General features: G+C 47.7%; 1 protein-coding gene across 1 annotated transcript in view; it reads left to right on the plus strand.

The window, feature by feature from the left end:
- LOC144118641 (uncharacterized) overlaps nucleotides 1-21,500 on the plus strand; it is a 59,162-nt gene that overhangs the window by 21,125 nt on the left and 16,537 nt on the right. Inside the window, exon 2 of the mRNA XM_077651518.1 lies at nucleotides 8,284-8,599. Coding sequence (XP_077507644.1) covers nucleotides 8,284-8,599 — 316 coding nt within the window. The remainder of the gene's footprint in view (nucleotides 1-8,283; nucleotides 8,600-21,500) is intronic.

Consider the following 21,500-nt stretch of genomic DNA (forward strand, 5'->3'; position numbering starts at 1 on the left):
TAGCCCCAGGAAACTGCAGAGCTCTTTGGTGTTCAGTGGGGAGTTAATATAGGTTAAAAAATTAATACGCAGTAACCAGCTCAACTTTCTTGGACGACAATTTATACTATAAGAGTATTTTAAGGTACTCTTCTGTAAATAGTGAAGGTGACGCCCTAAATGTTTATGCTTAGCAAAGTCTTTCTTTTAAAGTTTCTCAATCCCTCACATCGAGTAGTTAAGGCTGACATAGAAACTCACTGGCGGACAGTTCTGACGATAAAAATTGGCGAGCTTTAACCTTGTCCCGGGACAAATTTGGAGGCCAACGTCGTGTCGACACGCTAAGCTGTAGTCGGGCACAGCTTTTAGTGCCAATCCACCAAGGTCAAATTTAGGGGGTGGACTGGGCCGAATTTTCGGAAATAACCCGGGCGAAATTTGATGTCACCATCGGGTCGGACACGGTGAATTATAGTTGGACTTAATTTTCGTGCTGATCGGCCAAGGTCAAGTTTAGGGACTCGCCTCGGCCAAATTCAGAAAATCACCCCAAGCTGAATTCAAAGGTTGCCATTGTGTAGAGCACGCTTAATCATGTTGGACATCGATTTTTGTTGCAAATATTCGAAGGTCAAAGTTCAGGGGTGAGCAGGGCAGCTTTGGTAATAGCCTGGGCCGAAAATGGAGGTCGCTATCGTGTCGGGCATAGTCACTTAAGGTTGGAGATCGATTTTTGTCCAAATCGAGTGAAGTCAAATTTCAGGGGTCCCGCGCACCATATTTGGAGGCCGCCAACGTGTCAGGAATGCTCAGTTATGATTAGATATCGATATTGGTCCAAATTGGCTAAGGCCAATCTGTCAAAGTCAATCTGTTGTCATGCTGTGCTTGTCAACGTTAAACCAAGGTCAAATCGGTCACGGAATGGTTAACCACTTTTCCGTTTAGTTGAGCTGGGGCTCTAATACTTTATTACAAAAAAATACAAGCCTGCCGAGGGGACATCTGCGCATATATTGACTGTTAGACTGAAATCTTAAATGATTAGCCGCCGCGGTGGTTCAGTGGTTAGAGCACTCGGCTACTGATCCGGAGTTCCCGGATTCGAACCCGACCGCGGCGGCTGCGTTTTTATGGAGGCGAAACGCTAAGGTGCCCTTGTGCTGTGCGATGTCAGTGCACGTTAAGGATCCCCAGGTGATCGAAATTATTTCGGAGCCCTCCACTGCGGCGCCTTTCTTCCTTTCTTCTTTCACTTCCTCCATTATCCCTTCCCTTACGGCGCTGTTCAGGTGTCCGCCGATATGCGAGACAGATACTGCGCCATTTCATTTCCCTAAAAACCAATTTTCACTTTTAATTTTCATTACAATATATGAAAAATGCGTTTATAAGTTCCGTCACGCTGAAAAATGATTTTGTCCAGATTTGCTGCGAACGAGTATTGTTGAACACTCTCGGAAAGGAACAACAATTTACAATTGGTTGAGAGGAGCTGCTAGCGGTACTGGAATACGACGACTTAGCGCAAGCAGTGACAGAAAATCCGTATCCCGATAGGGCAATAAGCGCATTTGGCCAGTTTTCTAAGATCATGATGGCAGTTTACGAATTCAAGAAAAAAGATTGTGCACCTAGGTAGGCTTCGCATTTGTCTTGCGAAACTGCCTAGGTGCACAATATTTTTTCTTGAACTGCTAAGCTTTCATCATGGGAAATTCGCGAGACAAATCCAAAGCCTGCCTAGAAAAGCAAAGTAAAGTTAAGTATCAGCCACCAGTGGGCGCAATTACAAAGACGGTGATGTTAAGTCAGCCGATAAATTTGAATGGTCTCGGTGCTGTATCTTGTGCTTGTGGGGGCGTTGTCTCGATAGCTGACTTTACTGGCTTCCTATACCAAAGCCCTCCCGACGCCGCTGAATCCTGTTGTTCCACTCGGCCTAAGGACCCGCCATCGCTCTGCTATCTCTCGCCGCATTTGCGCCTCTCACGTACGCCAAGTCCCCTCCCATGGCTTATCGCAACCGCAGTACCTTGCGGACTGCAAGTGAGTCCACGGGAACCGTTCGAAACCTAAGCTTTTACACTGAGTGGTCGCAACTCTTGTTGTTGTCCTCTTTTGGAGTGACACATACCCACAGGGGAGGGGGGATTGGCCAGAGTGCTTTGTTCAGACAAACCATTGTGAAACAATGACTCATTTAAGGCAGTAGAGGAGGTAGAATTTTCTGGGCTCGAAGCGTTGCGCACACACCACGTTCTCTTTTTCCGAGCCCCTGGGGTAAAGTAAAGCGAAAGAAGAGGATTAGGCGTCAAAGTGGGTGCCCGCACCGCATGGCATCATATGGGACATGTGCTCATGGAATATTCGGTGTCCATCATGCTAGCGGTGCTCAGGGATATCCTTGGGGTGGTGCGTGACAGGACCTAAACGGCAAACGGCAGAGATGAAGGAGCTCCCACAATCAGTGTTGAGATGACGAGGAGTGATATGTTGTAGTACCAAGTTCCGCTTTACAAACATTACTGCGTGGCGCGACGACGTTTCGGGAAGAGGTAAAGCTTCGGCCATTTAGAAGAAGTGGTCATTGCGACCCCAACCTCCCTATTACCATGACGGGTTTGGAAAAGTGGGCCTAAATGGTGAAGACCTACGATTTCGAACGGGGAGCTAGACAGAAGAAAACTTAGCAACGGCTTCTTTCTTGCATTCAACAACATTGCTCTGGTACGTCTGCCAGGGCACAATGTGCTCCTTGAGGTCAGGGAGCGCATGCTTGGGCAAAAAAAGTCTCCAAGATGCGGGCGGTGGTTTTATCTCCGAGTGAAGTGTCCCGCCTGGAGGACTTTGTGCAAGCGCCATAATATCTGCAGGCGCAGCTCTTTCGCCACTGCTCGCAGCCATGTGGAAGGTTGGTCGGAAAACCGCTTCACATGTAAGAAGAGGGCATTCTTCACTCGGTAGTACCGCCGGAGCATGTCGTAGCGCGTGCCACCTCAGTTGAGGGCCGAGATAATGGAAGCGAGTAAAGGTCTTGCTCTCGTGCATTCCACAAGTCCGCTAATTATGTGACAGCTAGAGAGTGGCAGGAAAGAAAATAAGTATTTTGATGTGCAGCGCCCCTCCAATCAGCAATGGTAAAATAACTCTCTTGGAGCTGAAGAGGCCGAAGCACGATATTAGCCTTCAGGTATTGGTATCGATCCTGCCAACATAGAGCACTGTTCTCAGTAACCATAAGGAAATGGCGGCCCGAGGAGTATGGAAGGTGTCGGCTGCATAGCTATCGGCGAGACACTCGGGCTCGCAAGTGTGGTCCGAGAACTGGCGGTTAGAATAAGTGAAGACCCTCTGCTTGCCGGAACGGTTTCTTAGTGGGCCTCCCTAGGACATCTTGGTTGGCATCCCTATACAGAAATTTTCGGCGCCATCACCGTAGTAGACCAAGGTATGGAGCTACAGGAGGGCACACCTGATGTCTAGGAACGCTTTCTGTTGTCAGTTTGCCCGTACTGTTTTGCCGTTCTTCTTTAGGTATGCTGTCAAGTGCTAGCTACACTTAGTGACGCCCTAAATAACACTGCGAAAATATAAAACGAAACGGTTAAGGCGTCTCAGTTTTGGGCGTGATGGGCCTTTAAACCGTGAGGGCCAAAAGATTTTCAGTGTCGGCGTGAATACCATGTGTCGGACGAGTGGCTCCGGGCGCCAGCGATAATAAAGGTGTTGTTATTGCCGTACCTGCTGCCCCAGAATATAACAGCATCCCCGGCGCGTGCGCAGCGTCTCCAGTTTCTCCTTTGTGACCGCTAGAGTTGCATTCGTTCCACAGCACGTTCTCATTGGATTCCTACATCGTTTAGCTTGATGTCATTTGTCGCAGTGAATGGTTGCAGCGATAACGCCACCACCCATGGCCTAGCTGAGAGCCCCTCAAACGGAGCGGCTCCAGAACGTGCCCTCTGAACCTCTGGGCATTGACATGGCATTGGCTGGCCTCCTCGCCGACCATCATGGCACATTGATCCACCCTCTTGTGCAGTATCAGCGCCTCGGAAGCTCGCTGCAGGAGCCCGGGGTAAACGTTTAAGACCAGAGCGCAGCCATTGAACAACTCGCCAAGCACTCGCTGCTGGGCGCACCAACGCATACCGCAGCTTTGATATAGACCTAAGCTTTCCGAGATGCTAACCGGAACTCCGAGGTACAGCGCCTTGTTCGCTTGGGGCGGCCTGCCTGGGCCAACACAATCAGAGGGTACATGGCGCTGCGGACAACACCGGGATTCCTATTGTCGACCGGGCGTGCAGTCCGGAAAGGGCATTCAGGCCAGTTCATATGGCGCCACGTACCTTCAACCATATGCACCACGGAAACGCATGAATGGCGGATTCATCCAGAGCTTGCACCTTTTCCCCAGGTGTAACCTGCTTTCGTTGTGAATAAGGAGGCCACCACCTTCGAGACTGCGCTGGCGCTTTGCCTCACCAAAAGACTAAGAGGAAAGGTTCGTCGGAGCTTTCCGTGAGGATTCGCAATAAGTACTAATGCACGGAGTCGAGCCCTGCCGCTGACGCCAGTAATTTCACAATGAATACAAGTGGAGTGCACTCCTACACACTATTACAGAGTGTGGGGGTACCAATGCTGGTCTCTCAGGATATTGCCTCCACTCAGCGTAATAACCTTAGCCGGAACAGCCGCGAAGTGTTAAGGAGAGGCCCTTGGTGCTCAGGTCTCGCCGGTCGCGAATCAGAGTTCCCTAATACACGAGCAAAGCATACAGAAGAGAACGTAAAGTCGCCGTTGTGTCTCCGTGGTTATAGTGCTCGGCTGCTGACTCGAAGCACGCGGGTTTTGATCCCGGTCGCGGCGGTCATGTTTCGGCGGAGGCGAAACATGTCCGGGACATGACATGACTGGGGATCATCTGCTCAGCGATGTCCGGGCACGTTGAAGAACCCCAGGTTGTAGAAATTATCCAGAGCCCTCAACAACGCTGTCCTTCATAGCATGAGTCGCTTGGGGACGTTAAAACTTTATGATCACAAAAAGGAAACACAATTTGTTCATCGGGCACTGCGTCACTCCGAAGACCCATGGATCTCGCTGAAGTGATCCCGAAAAATGGTTCTCGTTGTCTAGCAGGTTTGTGGCCGGACGAGTCTTCCCGACACTGCAGTCCAGCGAAGCTAGAAATACGGAGCAGGTATAGACCTATGGCGCTAAACGTCTTTCATACATGGACCAGACAGAGAACAAAGTAAACGATGCAAGAGCCGACATTTTGAGAGTTCCTTGGCGCCAACTTTTGAACTGGAACAAAAGCGCAAATTTCGAGCTACCACGCAAGAAGAGAAGGCCAGTCGGCACTCTGTTAAATACGGCATGACGCTATAATTATCTGCATACTTTGCAGTGATCTAGTCTCCTTATCCTGCGACTTTTAGCAGCCGTTGTGTCCACTGGCGATTGTTTTTCCAGGCCCTTCGTCCGCCTCCGGTGGGTGCAAGAACTTCCAAAGTGCGTTTTCTCAAACGGCGTGTTGTTATATGGTCGTGAAACGATGAGGCAGGCTTCAATTATATAGAGCAAGCAATGGAAATAATTTTCATTTGCATGTCTACATTTGAGCTATAATGCGGAAATATTTGTATAGACGTGAGGACTGATATGGCTTCTTGAAATTACAATCACAAGCCATCCGACCCGTGAATTAAGAACTTGCATAGCCGAAAATGCTACAAATTTGGTGTATACGATAATTCAGGGAACCATTGCGAACCGTTGCCCAGTTATGTCAGACTTGAGTACTCGAACTGCAATTAAAAACGAGGTAGTTCCAACGAGTAAAAGAGGTCCGTGGCAGATCGCTCATGTGGAGCCAATTCTTTCTACAATTCTGGAGCAAATTCATGCTGCAAGCCACCGCTCAATTTCAGCTAGATGACGCTGATATGTGCTGCCAATGTGTAAACGCAAGAAACCAACGCTGTAGCTGTGGGCTGCACTCGTCTTTCTTGTGTAGCCAAGAAGAAGCATTGGCTCAGGGTTTCATTCGGTATATGTTCGGAGTGCTGCGGTGGGCAGAAGCCACTGACCACATTGGATTCCAGATGAGCGCGGGCCGAAGACACCGTTCAGCCGTCATAACATGGACACTAAGACACCGCTGCGGCGCACTCAACATCAGCAGGGATGGGTGCGACTAGCTGCAAAAAAGCAGAACTCCTAGTCCTAAAAGAGACTTTTATTAACAGTATCCTCCAGCGGTGCACAGACAGTCATCCTTCTAAATGCTCCGAGCACGCCTGCATGTTCATGATCCCTGGTGAGTGGATGCTGAGCGTATTGCGATGGCCACGCAGTTAGGCCGACCGTTTCAAACACACTACTACTCGTGCTTTTGAACTTGGCTCGTAATTTATCGACACAGGTCGGCATTTTTAACGCCTTGGGGTTATCTATGCAGACGCACGTCGTGTACGTCACATACACTGCTCAGAAACCCAGCTGCTTCTCCTGAGGTTGTTACGGCGTCCTTGGGCAACGCGGTGATGCCCAGCTCACTAGTACAAGTGAGCAGGCATCACTCTTGATGACACGGAAGTAGGATGATGACACGGGTATTTTTAATCACTCAAAGAGGTTAAAAAACAAGTATGTTGTTGTGGCCCAAACGCAGTTCATTTCGCTTTGACAGCACGCACAAAGATTGCGCCTGAAGCCTGGGATTGAGAATACGCGCAAAACAGTTTCGGCGCGAGAGATTCGTAATCTGGTATGTAAGGCGGTCGCGTCTCTTTGTCACTTCGCTCAAGTCAACCACGACATGCAGCTAGCGTCCACAGTACAAACGCCTCTCTCACCATTTTACCAGGCTCGCGCCGCAATTAGACGCAGAGACAGGTTCCACAAGAATCGAGTTGTTTGTTTTGACCCAGCGCCGCCGTTTCCGAGCGAAGTGGAGAGGACAACACACAGCACGCTTAATGTTACTGTAGGTACTTATACAGTAATCCTAAGCACGCTCAAGGTTGCGCTCTCTCTATTAGTTATCGAGGTCGCTCCAAACTTCTCGATCTTTTTGCAGCACGCACGAGCGAGATTCCTTTGGCGCCGCGCTGGCTTCCCAAATCTGCTCCGAAGTCTGTGACTGATCGTGAGCCTAACTCGGCAAACAGGCACCTCAGTTCCTGTTGCCCGAAGTGTGCATACGTCTATCAGCTTCAGTCATCGCCTTTCTGTAGCTATTGTTCTTGAAGAATTTGTTGACGTAGCTAGAGAGATTTCACTATTGTGCACTGTTACTGCCGTCTGCATCACGAACGACAAATTCTGCCGTACACTCCTTAAACCCATGTCACCCCCTTCTGGACTACCTGTGCCCCGTGATCTGCAAGCCTGTTAACCGTTTTGCTCCTTGCGCAGTGCGAGTCGTCATCGCGGGCGCTTTATTTGTTATTTAATTTTGTGCTTAGTTCTTGCTCGCATGACTTCACTGCTGGTTAACATTTTCGGTGGAGACACCTTGATGTCATTGGCTTTGCCGTTGCTCACGTTCATCGCTGCTCTTTGCGATGCGCCTTTCGATGACCCGCTGTCTCTCATTGCGGCCGCTTTAGTTTCCGACTTAACGGTTCCTTTTGCGCCTTCAGCCCTCCTCACCTTTTGCCGATGACTTTCTAATCCCTCTTCTGTCATCAATGTTCACTATAATGCCACCGTCCTTCGCGTCGAAAACCTTCAGTTTCTGCGATTATTTCACTAGTAATCATTTGGGCTGAAAAATTCCTGGCATTCCCCACCTCACTTTTAAAGCTCTAAGAACTTTCTATCTATTTGCTTTTCCCTTGAAGTCTAATTTAAATCGAAAATTGCCCAACCATAAGATATAGAATTAAAAGCGGCCGAAGCAGTGAAAAAAGCCATCCGTTCGAAAACATCTATATTTTGATTGCATTATCTGTGGTCTGGTAAAACGAAGCCTCTAGAACATATTATAGGGAATGGTCGCTAGTAACCAAACAGGGCTGCGGTGAAATGCATCGCCTTCAGCGAAGAAGAAAACTGATGGCCATTCTAACAAAACAGTAACATTACACTTCAGCAGGGATTCCTCGAAACAAGCAGGTACAATGATTTTGGGGAACCTTTTGTGCGCGGCAAAATTATATAAAATTTAAAAGACCCTATCAAGTGCAAAAAGGTGCTTGGTTACACTTTTTTATGTATACAGATTACTGTGGTCTTCATCGTGCGCATTACTTTAAGGCATATTGTTGTTGTGTCGTGCAGGGAGTGCTATGAAGACGAAGAACCTGGAGGTGTAGATCTAGCACTCACCGGAGAAGTTGCACACGCCAAAAACGATGATGCTGAAAAAGCTCTAATCATATCTGAAAGGAGAGCGAAACCAAGAGTGGAAAAGGGCGATAAAAAACAGAGAAAACAAAGGAGAAAAGAAAAGAGTCCTATGCGCCCTGCAGGCCTTACCGTTGTGCAAGTTCCGAGTGGCGACATAGTGACGAATGCTTCCTTCGGAGATAACGTCACGATGCACGTGAGGTCATACGTCGGAAACTGGACCGAACACGCGCAATGTCTTATGCCGGTAAGTAATGAATCTTTTATACCATGTTCATGTGCCATTCTAAATAAAACACGAACACAATCCTTGGCGAGTTGGCGTAGTTTAAGGCAATTAGAAAGACGTGCTCACACATATAATGGCGCCTCTTTGCGCATATTGAGTTTTATGAGCTGCAACTACCTTCTGGCTAACATCCCGGCCTCCCCTCTTCATCTTGTTTCTCTGTATGAAATTTTCTGCAGCTGACCTCTTAATTCTTTATGCACCTCTCACTCCTTATGCTGATTTTTTTCATGACCATATCCTCTTTGGTATCTATTAGCTCCTTCTTTTGAACCCGCATGCTAGTACTCGCAGGAATAGCGCTTGACCGCACCAACGTTTGTTTCCTTACTGCTACGCAATATCAACGAAGTTTTATATGCAAGAACTTTTTGAAAACCTGTGCTTTCTTTCTGTGGGCTCTAGTTTTTTTAGTCGTCATGCGATTCGGCACGTAAGCAAAATCGTTAAAGTTTCTCTAATTGGCCTTGTGTAGGTAATGTTTATATTTACGTCAAGCTGGCTACAATTTATTTCTTAAGTTTCGCTCATCGGAAAAAGGTTTTTTTTATCTCTATTCATTATCGTGACGCTTTCCGTTTAACCTCTTTTGTTGGCGTCTTTTTCATCAAGATTTCGTGAGTCCAAGCTTTTGCCAAGCAGTTTGGAACAATCGGTAAGACGCTTTCCGCCCCACAGGAGTTGTTTAGATCGCCTCATTCCGCATAAGTATGAATGTGCAAGGAATTTATCTCGAACCAGCACCCACTTATTATGGAAATGTAGATAAACGTCCTTGAAATTTATATGCGCATTCTTGCTACAGCAACTGCAGCGCAATGCATTTCACTTTGACAAAAACCGCGACGTTTCCTCTGATTCAACCGCTATGAACTTTGCTTCTAGAGGCATATTTGCATCTTTTGAAAAACTCCGTTCGTTCAAAGCACTGCTAACTGCAGTATTTACACCTCTGTTCCAGAAAACGATTACGAGAGGGCGTGTGTAAAGCAGACGTTGCGTGGCGCGGTGACGTGAAGCCTCTGCAGACAGTGCCGAGGATCCTGCATTGTCTACGGAAGCGCATGCGCGGGAGCTCGTTCCGCTATGGTGGTAGCACAGTCGAGCACCTTGCTAAAAGCCAATAGCTAGCCTGTCTGCGCATTTTCGACTGCCGGCATTGAGCAGCCGCAGATTATGGCACAGATACTGGTGCGTAAATAGATCCAATCAACCCATGACATAACGCGCACGTGGTATTGTCGACTGCTTGTAGCAAACGGTTTCATTTGCCAGAGTTAGCTGCAGCTGATTAACAATCGCAAAAGCATGAAAGCTTCTAATCCTACAGACACAATAGAATTTTCAGAACTAACAAAGGCTAATAAATAAGCGCATTATAATCGATATCAGGGAGTATAATAATATGGAAAGAATTGAGTATGCTCTAAAGAACGGACACAGCCTAAAGCAGTCAAATGTAAACTAAGCATAGAAAAGAATGATATGTATGCGCTTAGAGAAAAGAAGTACAGTACCATTAGCAAAATGGATAGAATATTTCAAGTAGCCGATGAGTTGCACAGAAATTTAAACAATAGCTAATGTATTCGGGACGCTGATGACGTAGGCAGTAGAGCACAACTGGACATTCTGCCAGTAATAAAAAGAAAGTAACGAAAGCATGAAGAGTAACGCAAGGGGGTAAGCAGCTGGCGAGGATCAGGTTACAGCAGATGTGTTGAAGGACGCAGGTGAGATTGTTCTAGAAAAAAAAGCTGCCCTGCCTTATGATCATGTGCCTTATCACAGCGAGCACACTGGGATCTTGTAAGAATGCTAACATCATTTAAATCTTTTAGAAAGGGGATATTAGTTACTTGAAAGTTTCCAGACCCATCGGCTCTCCTTTGCCTGCACGGTACTTACTATAGTAATAGGCAATAAAATTATGTTAACCTCACACTCAGAATCGCCAAATGACCATGCAGGTTTTCGTAAAGGTAACTCGAGAGTAGTCATTTACACTAGAAATCGGGTGATAGAAAAATGCGCTTAATATAGCAATCCCCTCTATACAGCTTTCATGGATTACGAGAAAGCCCTTTATTAAGCCTAAACATCCACAGCCATGCTGGCACTGCGGAATCAGGGTGTATAAGAGCCTCATGAAAAAATATTGGAAGAGTTGGTTAACGGCTACACAGCCTCCATAGTCCTCTATAAAGATAGCGACAAATTAACAGGAGATATTGAAAGGCATCGATTGGGAAAAGTGTGAGATAGGAGTTAAAGACCAATATTTTTGTAATCTGCAATCCGCGGAAATATTTGATTACTAAGTCCCTCAGGAGAATAAAGGGAAAGTATGATTGCAGAATTAGACTGGCAAAACATAACGCTGAGTCTAAAATTTAAACGCAGGAAACTTAACCCATGTCCAAGGTGCTTAGAAGGTAAGAATAGTTTACGATCCGTAGCGAAGCGTTCGAAGTGGAAAGGGCATACGCCTATTTAGGGCAGCGTGAAATAACTAGAATAATAAGAACGGGCTGGGGTACATTCTCAGCAAGTGTCAAATCATGACTGACAGTTTACCATATCCGTCAAGGGTAAACATATAGCAGCTGTATCTTACTGGCATTTACCTAGTGGGCAGAAAAGTGTAGGCTAACATTGAGGCCAACGCAGCGAGCTATGGTAAAGGAAATGATAGTTGTAACGTTGGGAGGCTGGAAGCGGGTAGAGCGGGTGAGGGAATGAACACGGGTTAATCACATCCTAGTCGAAATTAAGAGGAACAAGTCGGCATGGTTTCGGCATTTAATGAGAATGCACGATAATTACCCAATGATCTTTACGGGTAACGGAGTGAATTTCAGGAGAAGGCAAGCGTAGCAGGCGGCGGCAGAAAGGAAGGTGGGTGGATAAGATTAAGAAGTTTGCGGAGATAAGGTGCCCGCGGCTGACGCAGTAAAGGGTTGATTGGAGAGAGATGGGAGAGTCTTTTGTCCTGTGGTGGGGGTGTCGGGCTGATGATGATTATGGGTCCCACATCAGGCCATTCAAGAATAGAGTTCAAGCGCACCTGCCAGGACCCTCGGATACGCGCTTTTGTGGCGGCACTGGGCTCGTGTGCTTCATGTCAAGGCATCGGCGCGACCTCGGCCTTCCGTATGCTGTTGTCATTTTTATTCTACAGCTCACATTTTTTTTACTGCCTGCATGGAGTATTGTTATACGGTTACGAAGTATTGTAAGATCGGAGGACGCATCCCGCACTTGGCATTCGACATCTCCACCGAAATACCATGATTCGGTGATTTGGTGTTCTCCGCTGGTCTTTTAGAAAGTGGCCACCTTCTTTCACTGTTGGCGGTAGGTTGCCTGAGGCCAGCCATTCGCTCAGACACCCAAGTGCGTGCAAAACACGAACTCATGGCGATGCGATAGCTTTTAAACTCTTAAGTCGCACCCAAATACGTTGCGTCGAACAAGAACCGAGAAGCTTGTTTGGGCTAGTGGATGGTTACAACCAAGAGTGCGTCTTCTATTCCTACATAACAGAAAGTGTAAAAATCGTCAGTGATGACAGAAACTGATTCAGGCAGCTCGTGGAAAAGACACTGCCGATTGGACCAAAACTGCTATTCTAGCACAGCTTATTTGGCATTGCTGATTTGGCTGCCGAGCAGCCATTTTAGAAAGGAAAAACGGACTATAATCTTTATTGATCTAACGGTATTGAGAAATTTAATATAAAAGTGTTCACAGTGTTCCAAGCCATAGTCCATATCCATTCATGCAACGTACAGCCAGGTCACAGAATCACAGGAGATTTTCTAGGAATTTTAAATTACCACCCTCTACGCCTAGAGAGGGCAGAAAATCGGCTTTTCCTGTCCCCCCAAAAAAAACCTGCATCATTATTGTTCATTATTAGGGCAATGTATTCCTGTTTATGCGCTAAAATAATTCTTTAGTGCGTACAAGTGCGTACATGGTACAACCTGCATGATCATCAGAGGTGAGTGTCCAGGAAGGAGAGGCCGGAAGAATCAGTAATTAACTTGAATCAGTAACAGTAAGCAGGAACAAGCATTGAACAACTTGGCCAAACGGTGCCTTACCCTGTGTATGTGGAGTCGGTCTAGAAAGTGGTTCTTTCCTATGACTAGATGCCGGAGATGAGTACGCATAGATTCGTGGGAGGCGAGGGCATTTAGCTAGGGACGACCGGCTTCCGCTACTGTTCTTGAAGAAGAGGTGCCTTATGGAAGGCCAAAACAGATGTGCTGGCAGTTGTTTCGAGCGGCTTCCAGGGACTTCTTACCTAATAATAATAATAATCTGTGAAGTACCGCTAAACAATATCGCTTTGTCACTTCAACATATTGGCGCAGTGCATTCCGCATGTTCGCTTAGCGCTGACCTGAAGCACGCGCCGTCTCAAGAAGAATAAGAAGAAAGCGATCTGGAGCTGTGGTGAAGACGTTCGTCGAAGCCCGCTGCTGTCTCTTGTGATCACTGATCTCCCGCATTCTCACATGACATCTTGACCACAGCTCCAGGTCGCCTCTTCTTCTTCTTGAGGCGGCGCGTGCTTCAGGTCAGCGCCTAGCGAACATGCGAAATGCACCGTATCAATATGCTTTTTGAACCAAAACCATTAAGCAGCAGTTGCAGCCCCATCATGTGCCCGCCGTGATTCTGAAAATTTGTAATCCTGCGACAATCCTGTCACGCAATTTTTAATGTGAAGTTCTCAAGGTAGCTCTCTATGTTCATCACAATGCCAAGAAATCTTTGCGACCGTATGACAGGTGGCACCGATCCACCTAGGCGGAGCGCATATATGGTCATTGCCTTCTTCTGAGAGCCGTGGCCACACCTTATTCTGGCATGAGACGAAGTCTAGGGAAGACAAATGCATGCAGATGTTCAGTTATGATCTCTAAAGACGTTGATAGATGAAGTAGCGCGAACGTGACCTGCTGCATAAGTAGATATCATCTGGATAAATCGCTATGTATACTCCTCGCAGTTGGTTTTAGGTTGTGTGGTTAAGTGTAAAATGGAAAAAGAATGGCTTGAACATAGCACATTGATGTAAATCCTTCTCCACACGTTGTGACAACCCCACATACTGCGCTGATTCACACGAAACGGAGAGGGAAAGAGACACTGCTAGACTCAGTTAAAACAAAAGAAGTATATTCAAGAATTACATGTTATTATATACATGATCTGGCTGGGGTGTCCGAACTTACATGTCGATGCATTCGCGTCGGAGTCTTCGTAGGAAGTAGCGGAAGGGCTGCGGTGTGGACCTTGTTCGTTCGCTCAGGATTCTCTGCTCCGATGGCGTGTTCACCTCGGGGGCCGGCGCACAGGCTCGCCAGCATGGTCGCCTCCTCGCTTGCTCGTCCCCAAACTGATTGGCTCTTTCTCCTTTTTCATCCCGTGCCCTTGAGCGATCCCTCCTTCAAGAAAGAAGCGTTTCCCTCGCCCTCCTTTCAACGCCACCAACAGCAGCATTCCCTATTTTCCCCCTAACTCGGCCCTTTACTTCTCTGACCAGCGACATTCTCCCTCTTGCCAAAAAAAGGAGTGGAGGGGGGGCTTGACCAGTAGAATACTTAAGTATAGCTGCTGTCCGAGAACGCTCAATATACAGTCACACAGTTCAAGGCAGTCCATGTTCCCCCACAAAAGGAAGATGTCGCAGCAGATAGCGGCCTCCCGAGAACGCACACTGGAGTCACACATTTCAAGGGCGTCCAAGGTCACACAAAGGACAGATGCTGCGGAAGATAGTGGCTTTCTGAGAACGCACAGTTCAATTCAATTCATTTGATTTCGACCAGAAGTTTGCGAGGATATCTGGGCTAAAAGCTGTGAATCACAGCTTGACATGGCCCAGAAAACCTCTACAAGACAGTGCCGACATAGTTATTAACAATAGTTAAGAGAAACAATGGAGAGATCTAAAATAGCAGATACTATACAGTAATAACTTTGAGCACTATTCAAAATTTAAACAGGCTTAGTTTACAAATATTATCAGAAATAACCCAAGAATACTTCGTACATACATATTTGAATAAACCTGTAGATTTGTACAATCATACCTGAAATCAAGATAGCATACAGGTACTAGAAATAATAGGTCAGTGAAGCAAACATATATCACAAACGCGACTACTTATAGTTTGCAAAAGGATTCTTGAAGCTGCTTAAATGAAATTATCTTGGCATATTGATGTTGATTGAGTATTTGTTGGAGGTTGTGCTGCAATGACTGAAATTTGTAGATTGTGCGGAAATGTGGAGTATGTCATAATTCAGTACTACGAGTCGGTATAACCTTTTTTTGGGTGTAAGACTTGCAGTTTGTACCAAAAAAAAATTCTTCTGCTGAGTAGTTCAGAAGAAGAAAGAACGCAAAATACGGAAATCATATGTTATTAGCTCTGACGATTTTGTATGAGGGAAAGAGCATGCCACATTCGCTAACTCTCCGGAAAGATGTTTTGCGAACATTTTACGTATATATACTGAAGCCGCTTTGAGTAGCCTGGCAGCAGTACGATGGGTCCGAAAGCACTCTTTCACTCCACATAGCATTTTAGCACAACGCCACGCTCCAGCAGTCACAACTGGGCATGTCACATACCAGCACTGAACTCGCACAGGTAAACGCATGAAACTCAGTTCCCAAGCCTCTCCCTTTAGTCCTAACTGGTCGACATAAATATTACCATATTTACTAAGGAGCTGCCACTTTGAACGTGATCATGGCACAAGAACAAATAAAAAGGGGGAAGAGCATAGCGCAAAGAAGCCAAGTATATTATAGAACACTCCATGCTCTCCTGCAAAGGTACCCCTTCGTGGAAACAGGCATAACTGGCAACTTCTGCGTTTTAGCTCAGGAACATGAACATTTTCGTTGCTGTTGAACATTCTTCTTAGTTGCAATACAATAAAAAGCTAACCATTTCCCCAACTCCTCTTGGTATATGCGATTAGTCCGGGATAGCTTTCCGCTTTCTTAGCTGGTATCGGCATTCACGGATAGTACCGGGTAGGTCTGTGCTCTTTTGTGCGCTTTGGCAGTCGGCAGTGGTCATGGAACTGGCCTCTTCATGTGTTACCTGCGCGGCAGCGTTCCGCGCTTCGTCTTCCAGCAATGCATGAAAGAGATCAGGTGGCATTCCTGCCATAACCACTGGCGCCGGCCGTGTTAATGCAAGATAGGAGGCTTCCTGCAAGCTATCTGCATGATCCGTCTGAGTGGCGTCTTCATCTATATCTTGGCTTTCACCTCACTCATTTGATGAATAGTGATCTGATCCCAACTTGAAGCGATTTTCATGCATCCTGATGACGCCTATGTTCATGTCTTGGATTTTGAAGCTTACTGGGGAAAGCTTCTCGACAACGTGACATTGTCCTCTTCACTTCGTGTGGAGCTTTCTATTTCACCCTGTCTGCCCTTGGCCTTTCTCGATGTACACGCTGTCTCCCACATCGAACTGCGCGTCTTGGGCAAAACGATCGTGCATCTCTTTGCTTGTCTTCACCGCTTTCATTAATGTCGCCCTTGCGATCTCCCAAGGTTGCAACCTGCAATTGCGACTCCAGTTCCACCTTATAGTCGTCCAGTGAGCCGTATGGGACGCGACTGGGACCCTCCGGGGCTTCACTGGGCTGGTCTGGGTATCGGCCGTATTTGAGGGATAACGGCGTGTAGCCCGTGCTTTCGTGCGCTACGGTATTATATGCAAACATCTTATAAGGGAGCCAAAAGTCCCAGACACGCTGTATTCGGGACGAAATGCGACAAGAACCCTGTCAAGGTTTGATTTAGTCGCCCCACCGCGCCGTTTCAAGCAGGATACCATGGTGTTGTCTGCGTCTTATTTATCTTACACAGCTCACATGCTCTCTCAATTAGCAGCGACACGATCTTGGTTCCTCGGTCTTCTGAGAGTTGCCTTGAAGTTCAATGTCGGAGCACGACGTCTGCGAGAAACGCTCGAGCAACCGTGTCTGCCTTTTGGTCTGGGATTGCCACCGCTTCCGCCTATTTTGAATGGTGATCGGCAAGTACTAGTATGCACCTCTTTCTGAAACTGGTCGTGGCCAACGGACCCACTATGTTCATATTAGTGGGCTTAAAGGGAGCCGAAACCGAAGGGATCCTCTGAACTGGTGCTGGCCTACGACATTTGGATGTTTTTCTGTATAGATAGGAATCGCATTTTTCGCGGTATTCTCCTACGTCCTGTCCCGTGTCACTCCGGAATTAGAACCGTTCTACCAGCTTGCGTGTCGTTGCAATGCAAAATGGCCCGCGCAAGGTGCGTCGCGAAACACACGGAGAACTCTTTCTGTCCACGACCTAGGTATGACGACACTTCCTCAAGTTGTTAGCTCTGGTCTCCCTTTCCTGGGTGGCCGTTTCCGTCGGCACAATGTTCCGTCTTTGCCAACGAATTAGCCTAATTTTGCAGAGGCAGATGATTTTCCCTCTAAGCTTTCGATGATTCGCGTGAGGTCTGGACATTTGCGTTGCTCTTCGCACAACTCGGCCGGGTCAATTACACGGACAAAATCGCGTACATCTGAGATGGAGGCTTGGTGGCCCAGCACGTCAGCGTTCATGTGTGCTCTGCCTGAGTTATGTTCGTCCTCAAAGTTAAATATTTTTGCAACTGTAGATTCCATCTAGACAGCCGCGAGCTAGGGTCTCTGGCACTTATCACCCAGTTCAGAGGATGGCCGCCTATGACTAGCTCGAACTGGCGGCATTAAGTGTAGCAGCTGAAGTGCTTTACTGCACAGACAACCGCGAGGCATCCTCGCTTCGTGGCTCCGTACTTCTGCTCTGGGGGGCTCAGCTATAAGCTAGCAAAAGCTAAAGGATGTTCTCTACTACCAATAACCTGCGAAAGCACGGCACTAACCGGGAACTTTGCCGTATCTGTGGCTTTATTGAAGAAAAAATTGAAATCTCTGTTGTGCAACAGGGGTACACTTACTAACTTTTTCTTCAGAGCCCCTAAGGCATCATCTGCATCCTTTGACTAGCGAAAAGCACCATTCTTGGTGTTTAAGGTAGTCCGGGGCCTAGCTAGCTTGGCGAATTCTTCTGCGCGCCTTCGGTAGTAGCCAATTATGCCGAGAAACTGTCGGACGTGGCGGGCACTAGTCGAGGATGGAAAATCCGGGATTTTAGCTTCTTCTGGTCAGGCCGGACGCCGTCCGCTGAAGCAATGTGCCCGACTTATTTAATCTCCTTTCTTTTAGGAATTGGCACTTTCAAGGATTAAGCTTGAGGCCCGCTCCTCGCAGTCGCACCAAACTCTTTTGAGGCCACGCAATTAACTCTCAAAGTTGTCACTGTATATGATTATGTCATCTATATACATGAAGCACAACTTTCGCAGAAGGTTTGCCAGGATAACATCAGCTGTGATCTGCCAGACTGCAGGGCTGTTCACCAGACACATCGGCATCGTTTTCCATTCATAGTGCCCTCCGCGCGTATTGAATGCTGTTTTCTCGGCATCAGCCGGGCACTATGCTATCTGTCAAAATCCCGCCGCCAGATTCACCACCGTGAAGTTCCTGGCAGAGCCCAGCTGAGAAAGCGTGTCCTGTATATTGGGGATGGGGTACGGATAGATCCGAGTTACGGCATTTAGTTTGCAATAGTCCACTACTAGTCGGTAGGAACCACCTTGCTTCACCAATAGGGCCGGTGTTCCCATGGCGGCTATGAGCGTTAGACTATGCTGCGATCAATCAGATCCTGCACGTGCCGCTCCGTCTCCTCGCGTTGGGAGTAGGGAATTCAGTACGCACGCAAGTAAACGGGCGCTTATGCGCCGGTTTCTATCCTTTGTTTTACAACACCCAGCAGCCAAACTTGAAGTTGGTCGCGGCGAACACAAATACCCGCCGCGGTGGCTCAGTGGTTAGGGCGCTCGGCTACTGATCCGGAGTTCCCGGGTTCGAACCCGACTTCGGCAGCTGCGTTTCGATGGAGGCGAAACGCTAAGGCGCCCGTGTGCTGTGCGATGTCAATGCACGTTAAAGATCCCCAGGTGGTCGAAATTATTCCGGAGCCCTCCACTACGGCACCTCTTTCTTCCTTTCTTCTTTCACTCCCTTCTTTATCCCTTCCCTCACGGCGCGGTTCAGGTATCCAACGAAGTATGAGACAAATTCTTCTCCATTTCCATTCCCCCAAAACCAATTATCATTATCATTATCATCGCGGCGAACACCTCCGAGTATTCGTTCAGCAGAGAAGTCAGCGCCTCCCTCTCCTTGAAGTTTACGTTCGAAAGAGCGAAAAAAGCGTTTCATGCGACCAAACGACCTCTACAGCGGCGAATACTGTTTTGGTGGGCTCACGTTTCTCAATCGCAGTTGTAAAGAAAGCTAATGTTTTGTTCCTGGGAAGGATCAGTGGCTGCAATTAACCGTCCGCAGAGGCACACTGTGGCCACCACTAACAGTCACGAGGCTACCTTCGGGTCATTGCTAAGAGAGTCGAGCGCTCAAGCTCACCCACATAAGCGCTCAAAACGTGCAGCTACATGAGAAGGGCGATCGTCTCATTCGGCAATTCGTGACAACTTCTCCATCAATCCCACGGTCTGTTGGCAGTCACTACCGGTATTGCAAATCTCAGTTATTTTCCTGTTTGCACACGGAAGTTTTGTGTCCGCCGCATGGACCGCTTCTTCGAAGAATGAGACGCCTACCTTTTCCCCTCTTAAGAAATCCTGTCTTGAAATGCTCGACACTCCTTTTGGCACAGACACTTTGTCCGGGCATATCTAGCAGGGGTGATCTAATGCAATTCTACCGAGAGTGAAATGTAATCTTTAGACACTACTTATGCCAAGAGGAACACCGTTATGCCAACAAACAGAGTTGCAACACTGCCAGATGCTTCCAACATCTCGCGTTCCTTTTCCTTCGAGGCGTGTTAAAACCACTTTCCTTAAGCAATGTTACACTTGACTCTGTGTCTATCAGCCATTCCAGGCAGCACACCATTCATCTTGCAGCGCACAACAGGGTAAGCCTCGTCGGCAGAAAAGCATACCACCACCACTTTATTATCACCTGTTCCCTCCCTACGCTCCTCAGACTGGGGAGGGCTTCCTAGTTTACTGACTGTGCACGTGGAGCCTCTGTGCAGTCTTGCTTGGGACGGGTGTCACCTGGTTCAGTTTCTGGCTCCCTTCGGCGCACGTTTGGGCAGAACCTTGCAATGGGTACGCGATTCTGGCAAGTGAAGCACACCATTTTCTCAAAATCGCTAATGCCTCGCCTAAAGCTTTGTGGTGGTATCCGGTTTCGAACGACTGGGCACTGCTAAGTCCGCGCTTTATCTTTGCGTTCCACCTGCTGTGCTTGTAGCTGTTCTAAGCGGTCTAACCGCTCTGTCAAAAGAGCAACATCGGGGTTTCGCTCCGTTCTTTCGACGACGCATACTCTGTCTGTACTCACCGTTAGCGCCTCATTTTGCTCTTTTTTTTTTGAAGCGATGTTTATTGCCTCAGGGCATAAAGACTATGAAGTGAGAGATGAGTGAGATGCTTAAATAAATGAAAAAAAAGGTGGGCTGATTTGATGAAATCAAGAAGTGAACGATGATATGGATCCTGTGTCCAGGCAATATAGCAATCCGGATTGTCCGGTGAGAGTCCCACTGCCGCCAGGTGCTGAATTCTCTTTGGCTTGAGCGCCGGGCAGTCCCACAACAGGTGGTGGGTATCCACCTCACAGTCTCTGTCTTCATCCAATTCTGCCTCCACAGCTCGATCACAACCGCTCGGCTTGCGCGAGAGCGCGAACCAGCGCACGGGGTCTCGCGAGCCGGCCACAACCAAAGCGATCATTTCCTGTTTCCGTACCTTCTCCGCGCATTTCTTCTTTAGCGGTTCGCCTTCCTCCTCCATCCTTAGCGTATCGCGTGCTAGGCACTGAAGTCGCGACGCAAACGTTCGCTCGTCCTCTCCTACTATCCATCCGGCCTCGCGGAACTTCTGTAATTGCACGTACCGGAGTTCAGTATCGTAGTACTCGAAGGCGAGCTTTTTTGGTTAAGAAAATGATTTTGGGGACTTGACCTTTTGGTCTCGCCGTTCAAAATCAAGCACTATTGCCATCTTGCACCATGCTATTCCCAACAGCGGCTTCATCAGTCATCCCCAACAGCGGCTTCATCAGTCTGCCCACTCATTTTCCCAATTTCTTCTAGCATAGAAAAGACATAGCTGTTGGGAATTACCGTCTTATCACCCGAAAGTGTCGGAATAGCGCTTCCTAATGCCAACATTCGTGCTCCGAGCAACGGCTGCGGTGTGGGAGCTCCCTCGGAAAGAGACATTTTGTCCGCTCAAGCCCTTCGCTGTCTCAAGCCTCTAAAATGGGGGTCAAAGTCCAGCATTCAGTCCAATGATTTCCCTTGGATTGAAAATTTCAAGTCATGAATGACGAAATATTCAGAGGACCTTTGTTTTAAAGACCCCACTTCTGACAGCACGTCTGTCGACGCAACCTACTGCGAGGGTCCACATGGGACGGAGACAAATAGACACCGCTGAACTCAGTTAAAACTAAACAGACAAATTAAAGAATTGCATGTTAACAAATACATTATGCAGAGGCTGGGCTGCCCAAGCTTACATGTCGCTGCGTTGGCGTCGTTGCCGTCGCTGCGTTGGTGTCGGAGAACGAACGGAGGGGCCTCAGAGTGGGCCTTGTTTGTTCGCTCAAGCTTCTCTTCTGCTCCGTGGTGAGGGCGCTTTCGGGGGCCGGTGCACAGGCTCGCCAGTGGTGTCGACTCCTG

The sequence above is a fragment of the Amblyomma americanum genome, chromosome 2 (assembly GCF_052857255.1).
Source record: "Amblyomma americanum isolate KBUSLIRL-KWMA chromosome 2, ASM5285725v1, whole genome shotgun sequence".
Taxonomy (NCBI): Eukaryota; Metazoa; Arthropoda; class Arachnida; order Ixodida; family Ixodidae; genus Amblyomma; species Amblyomma americanum.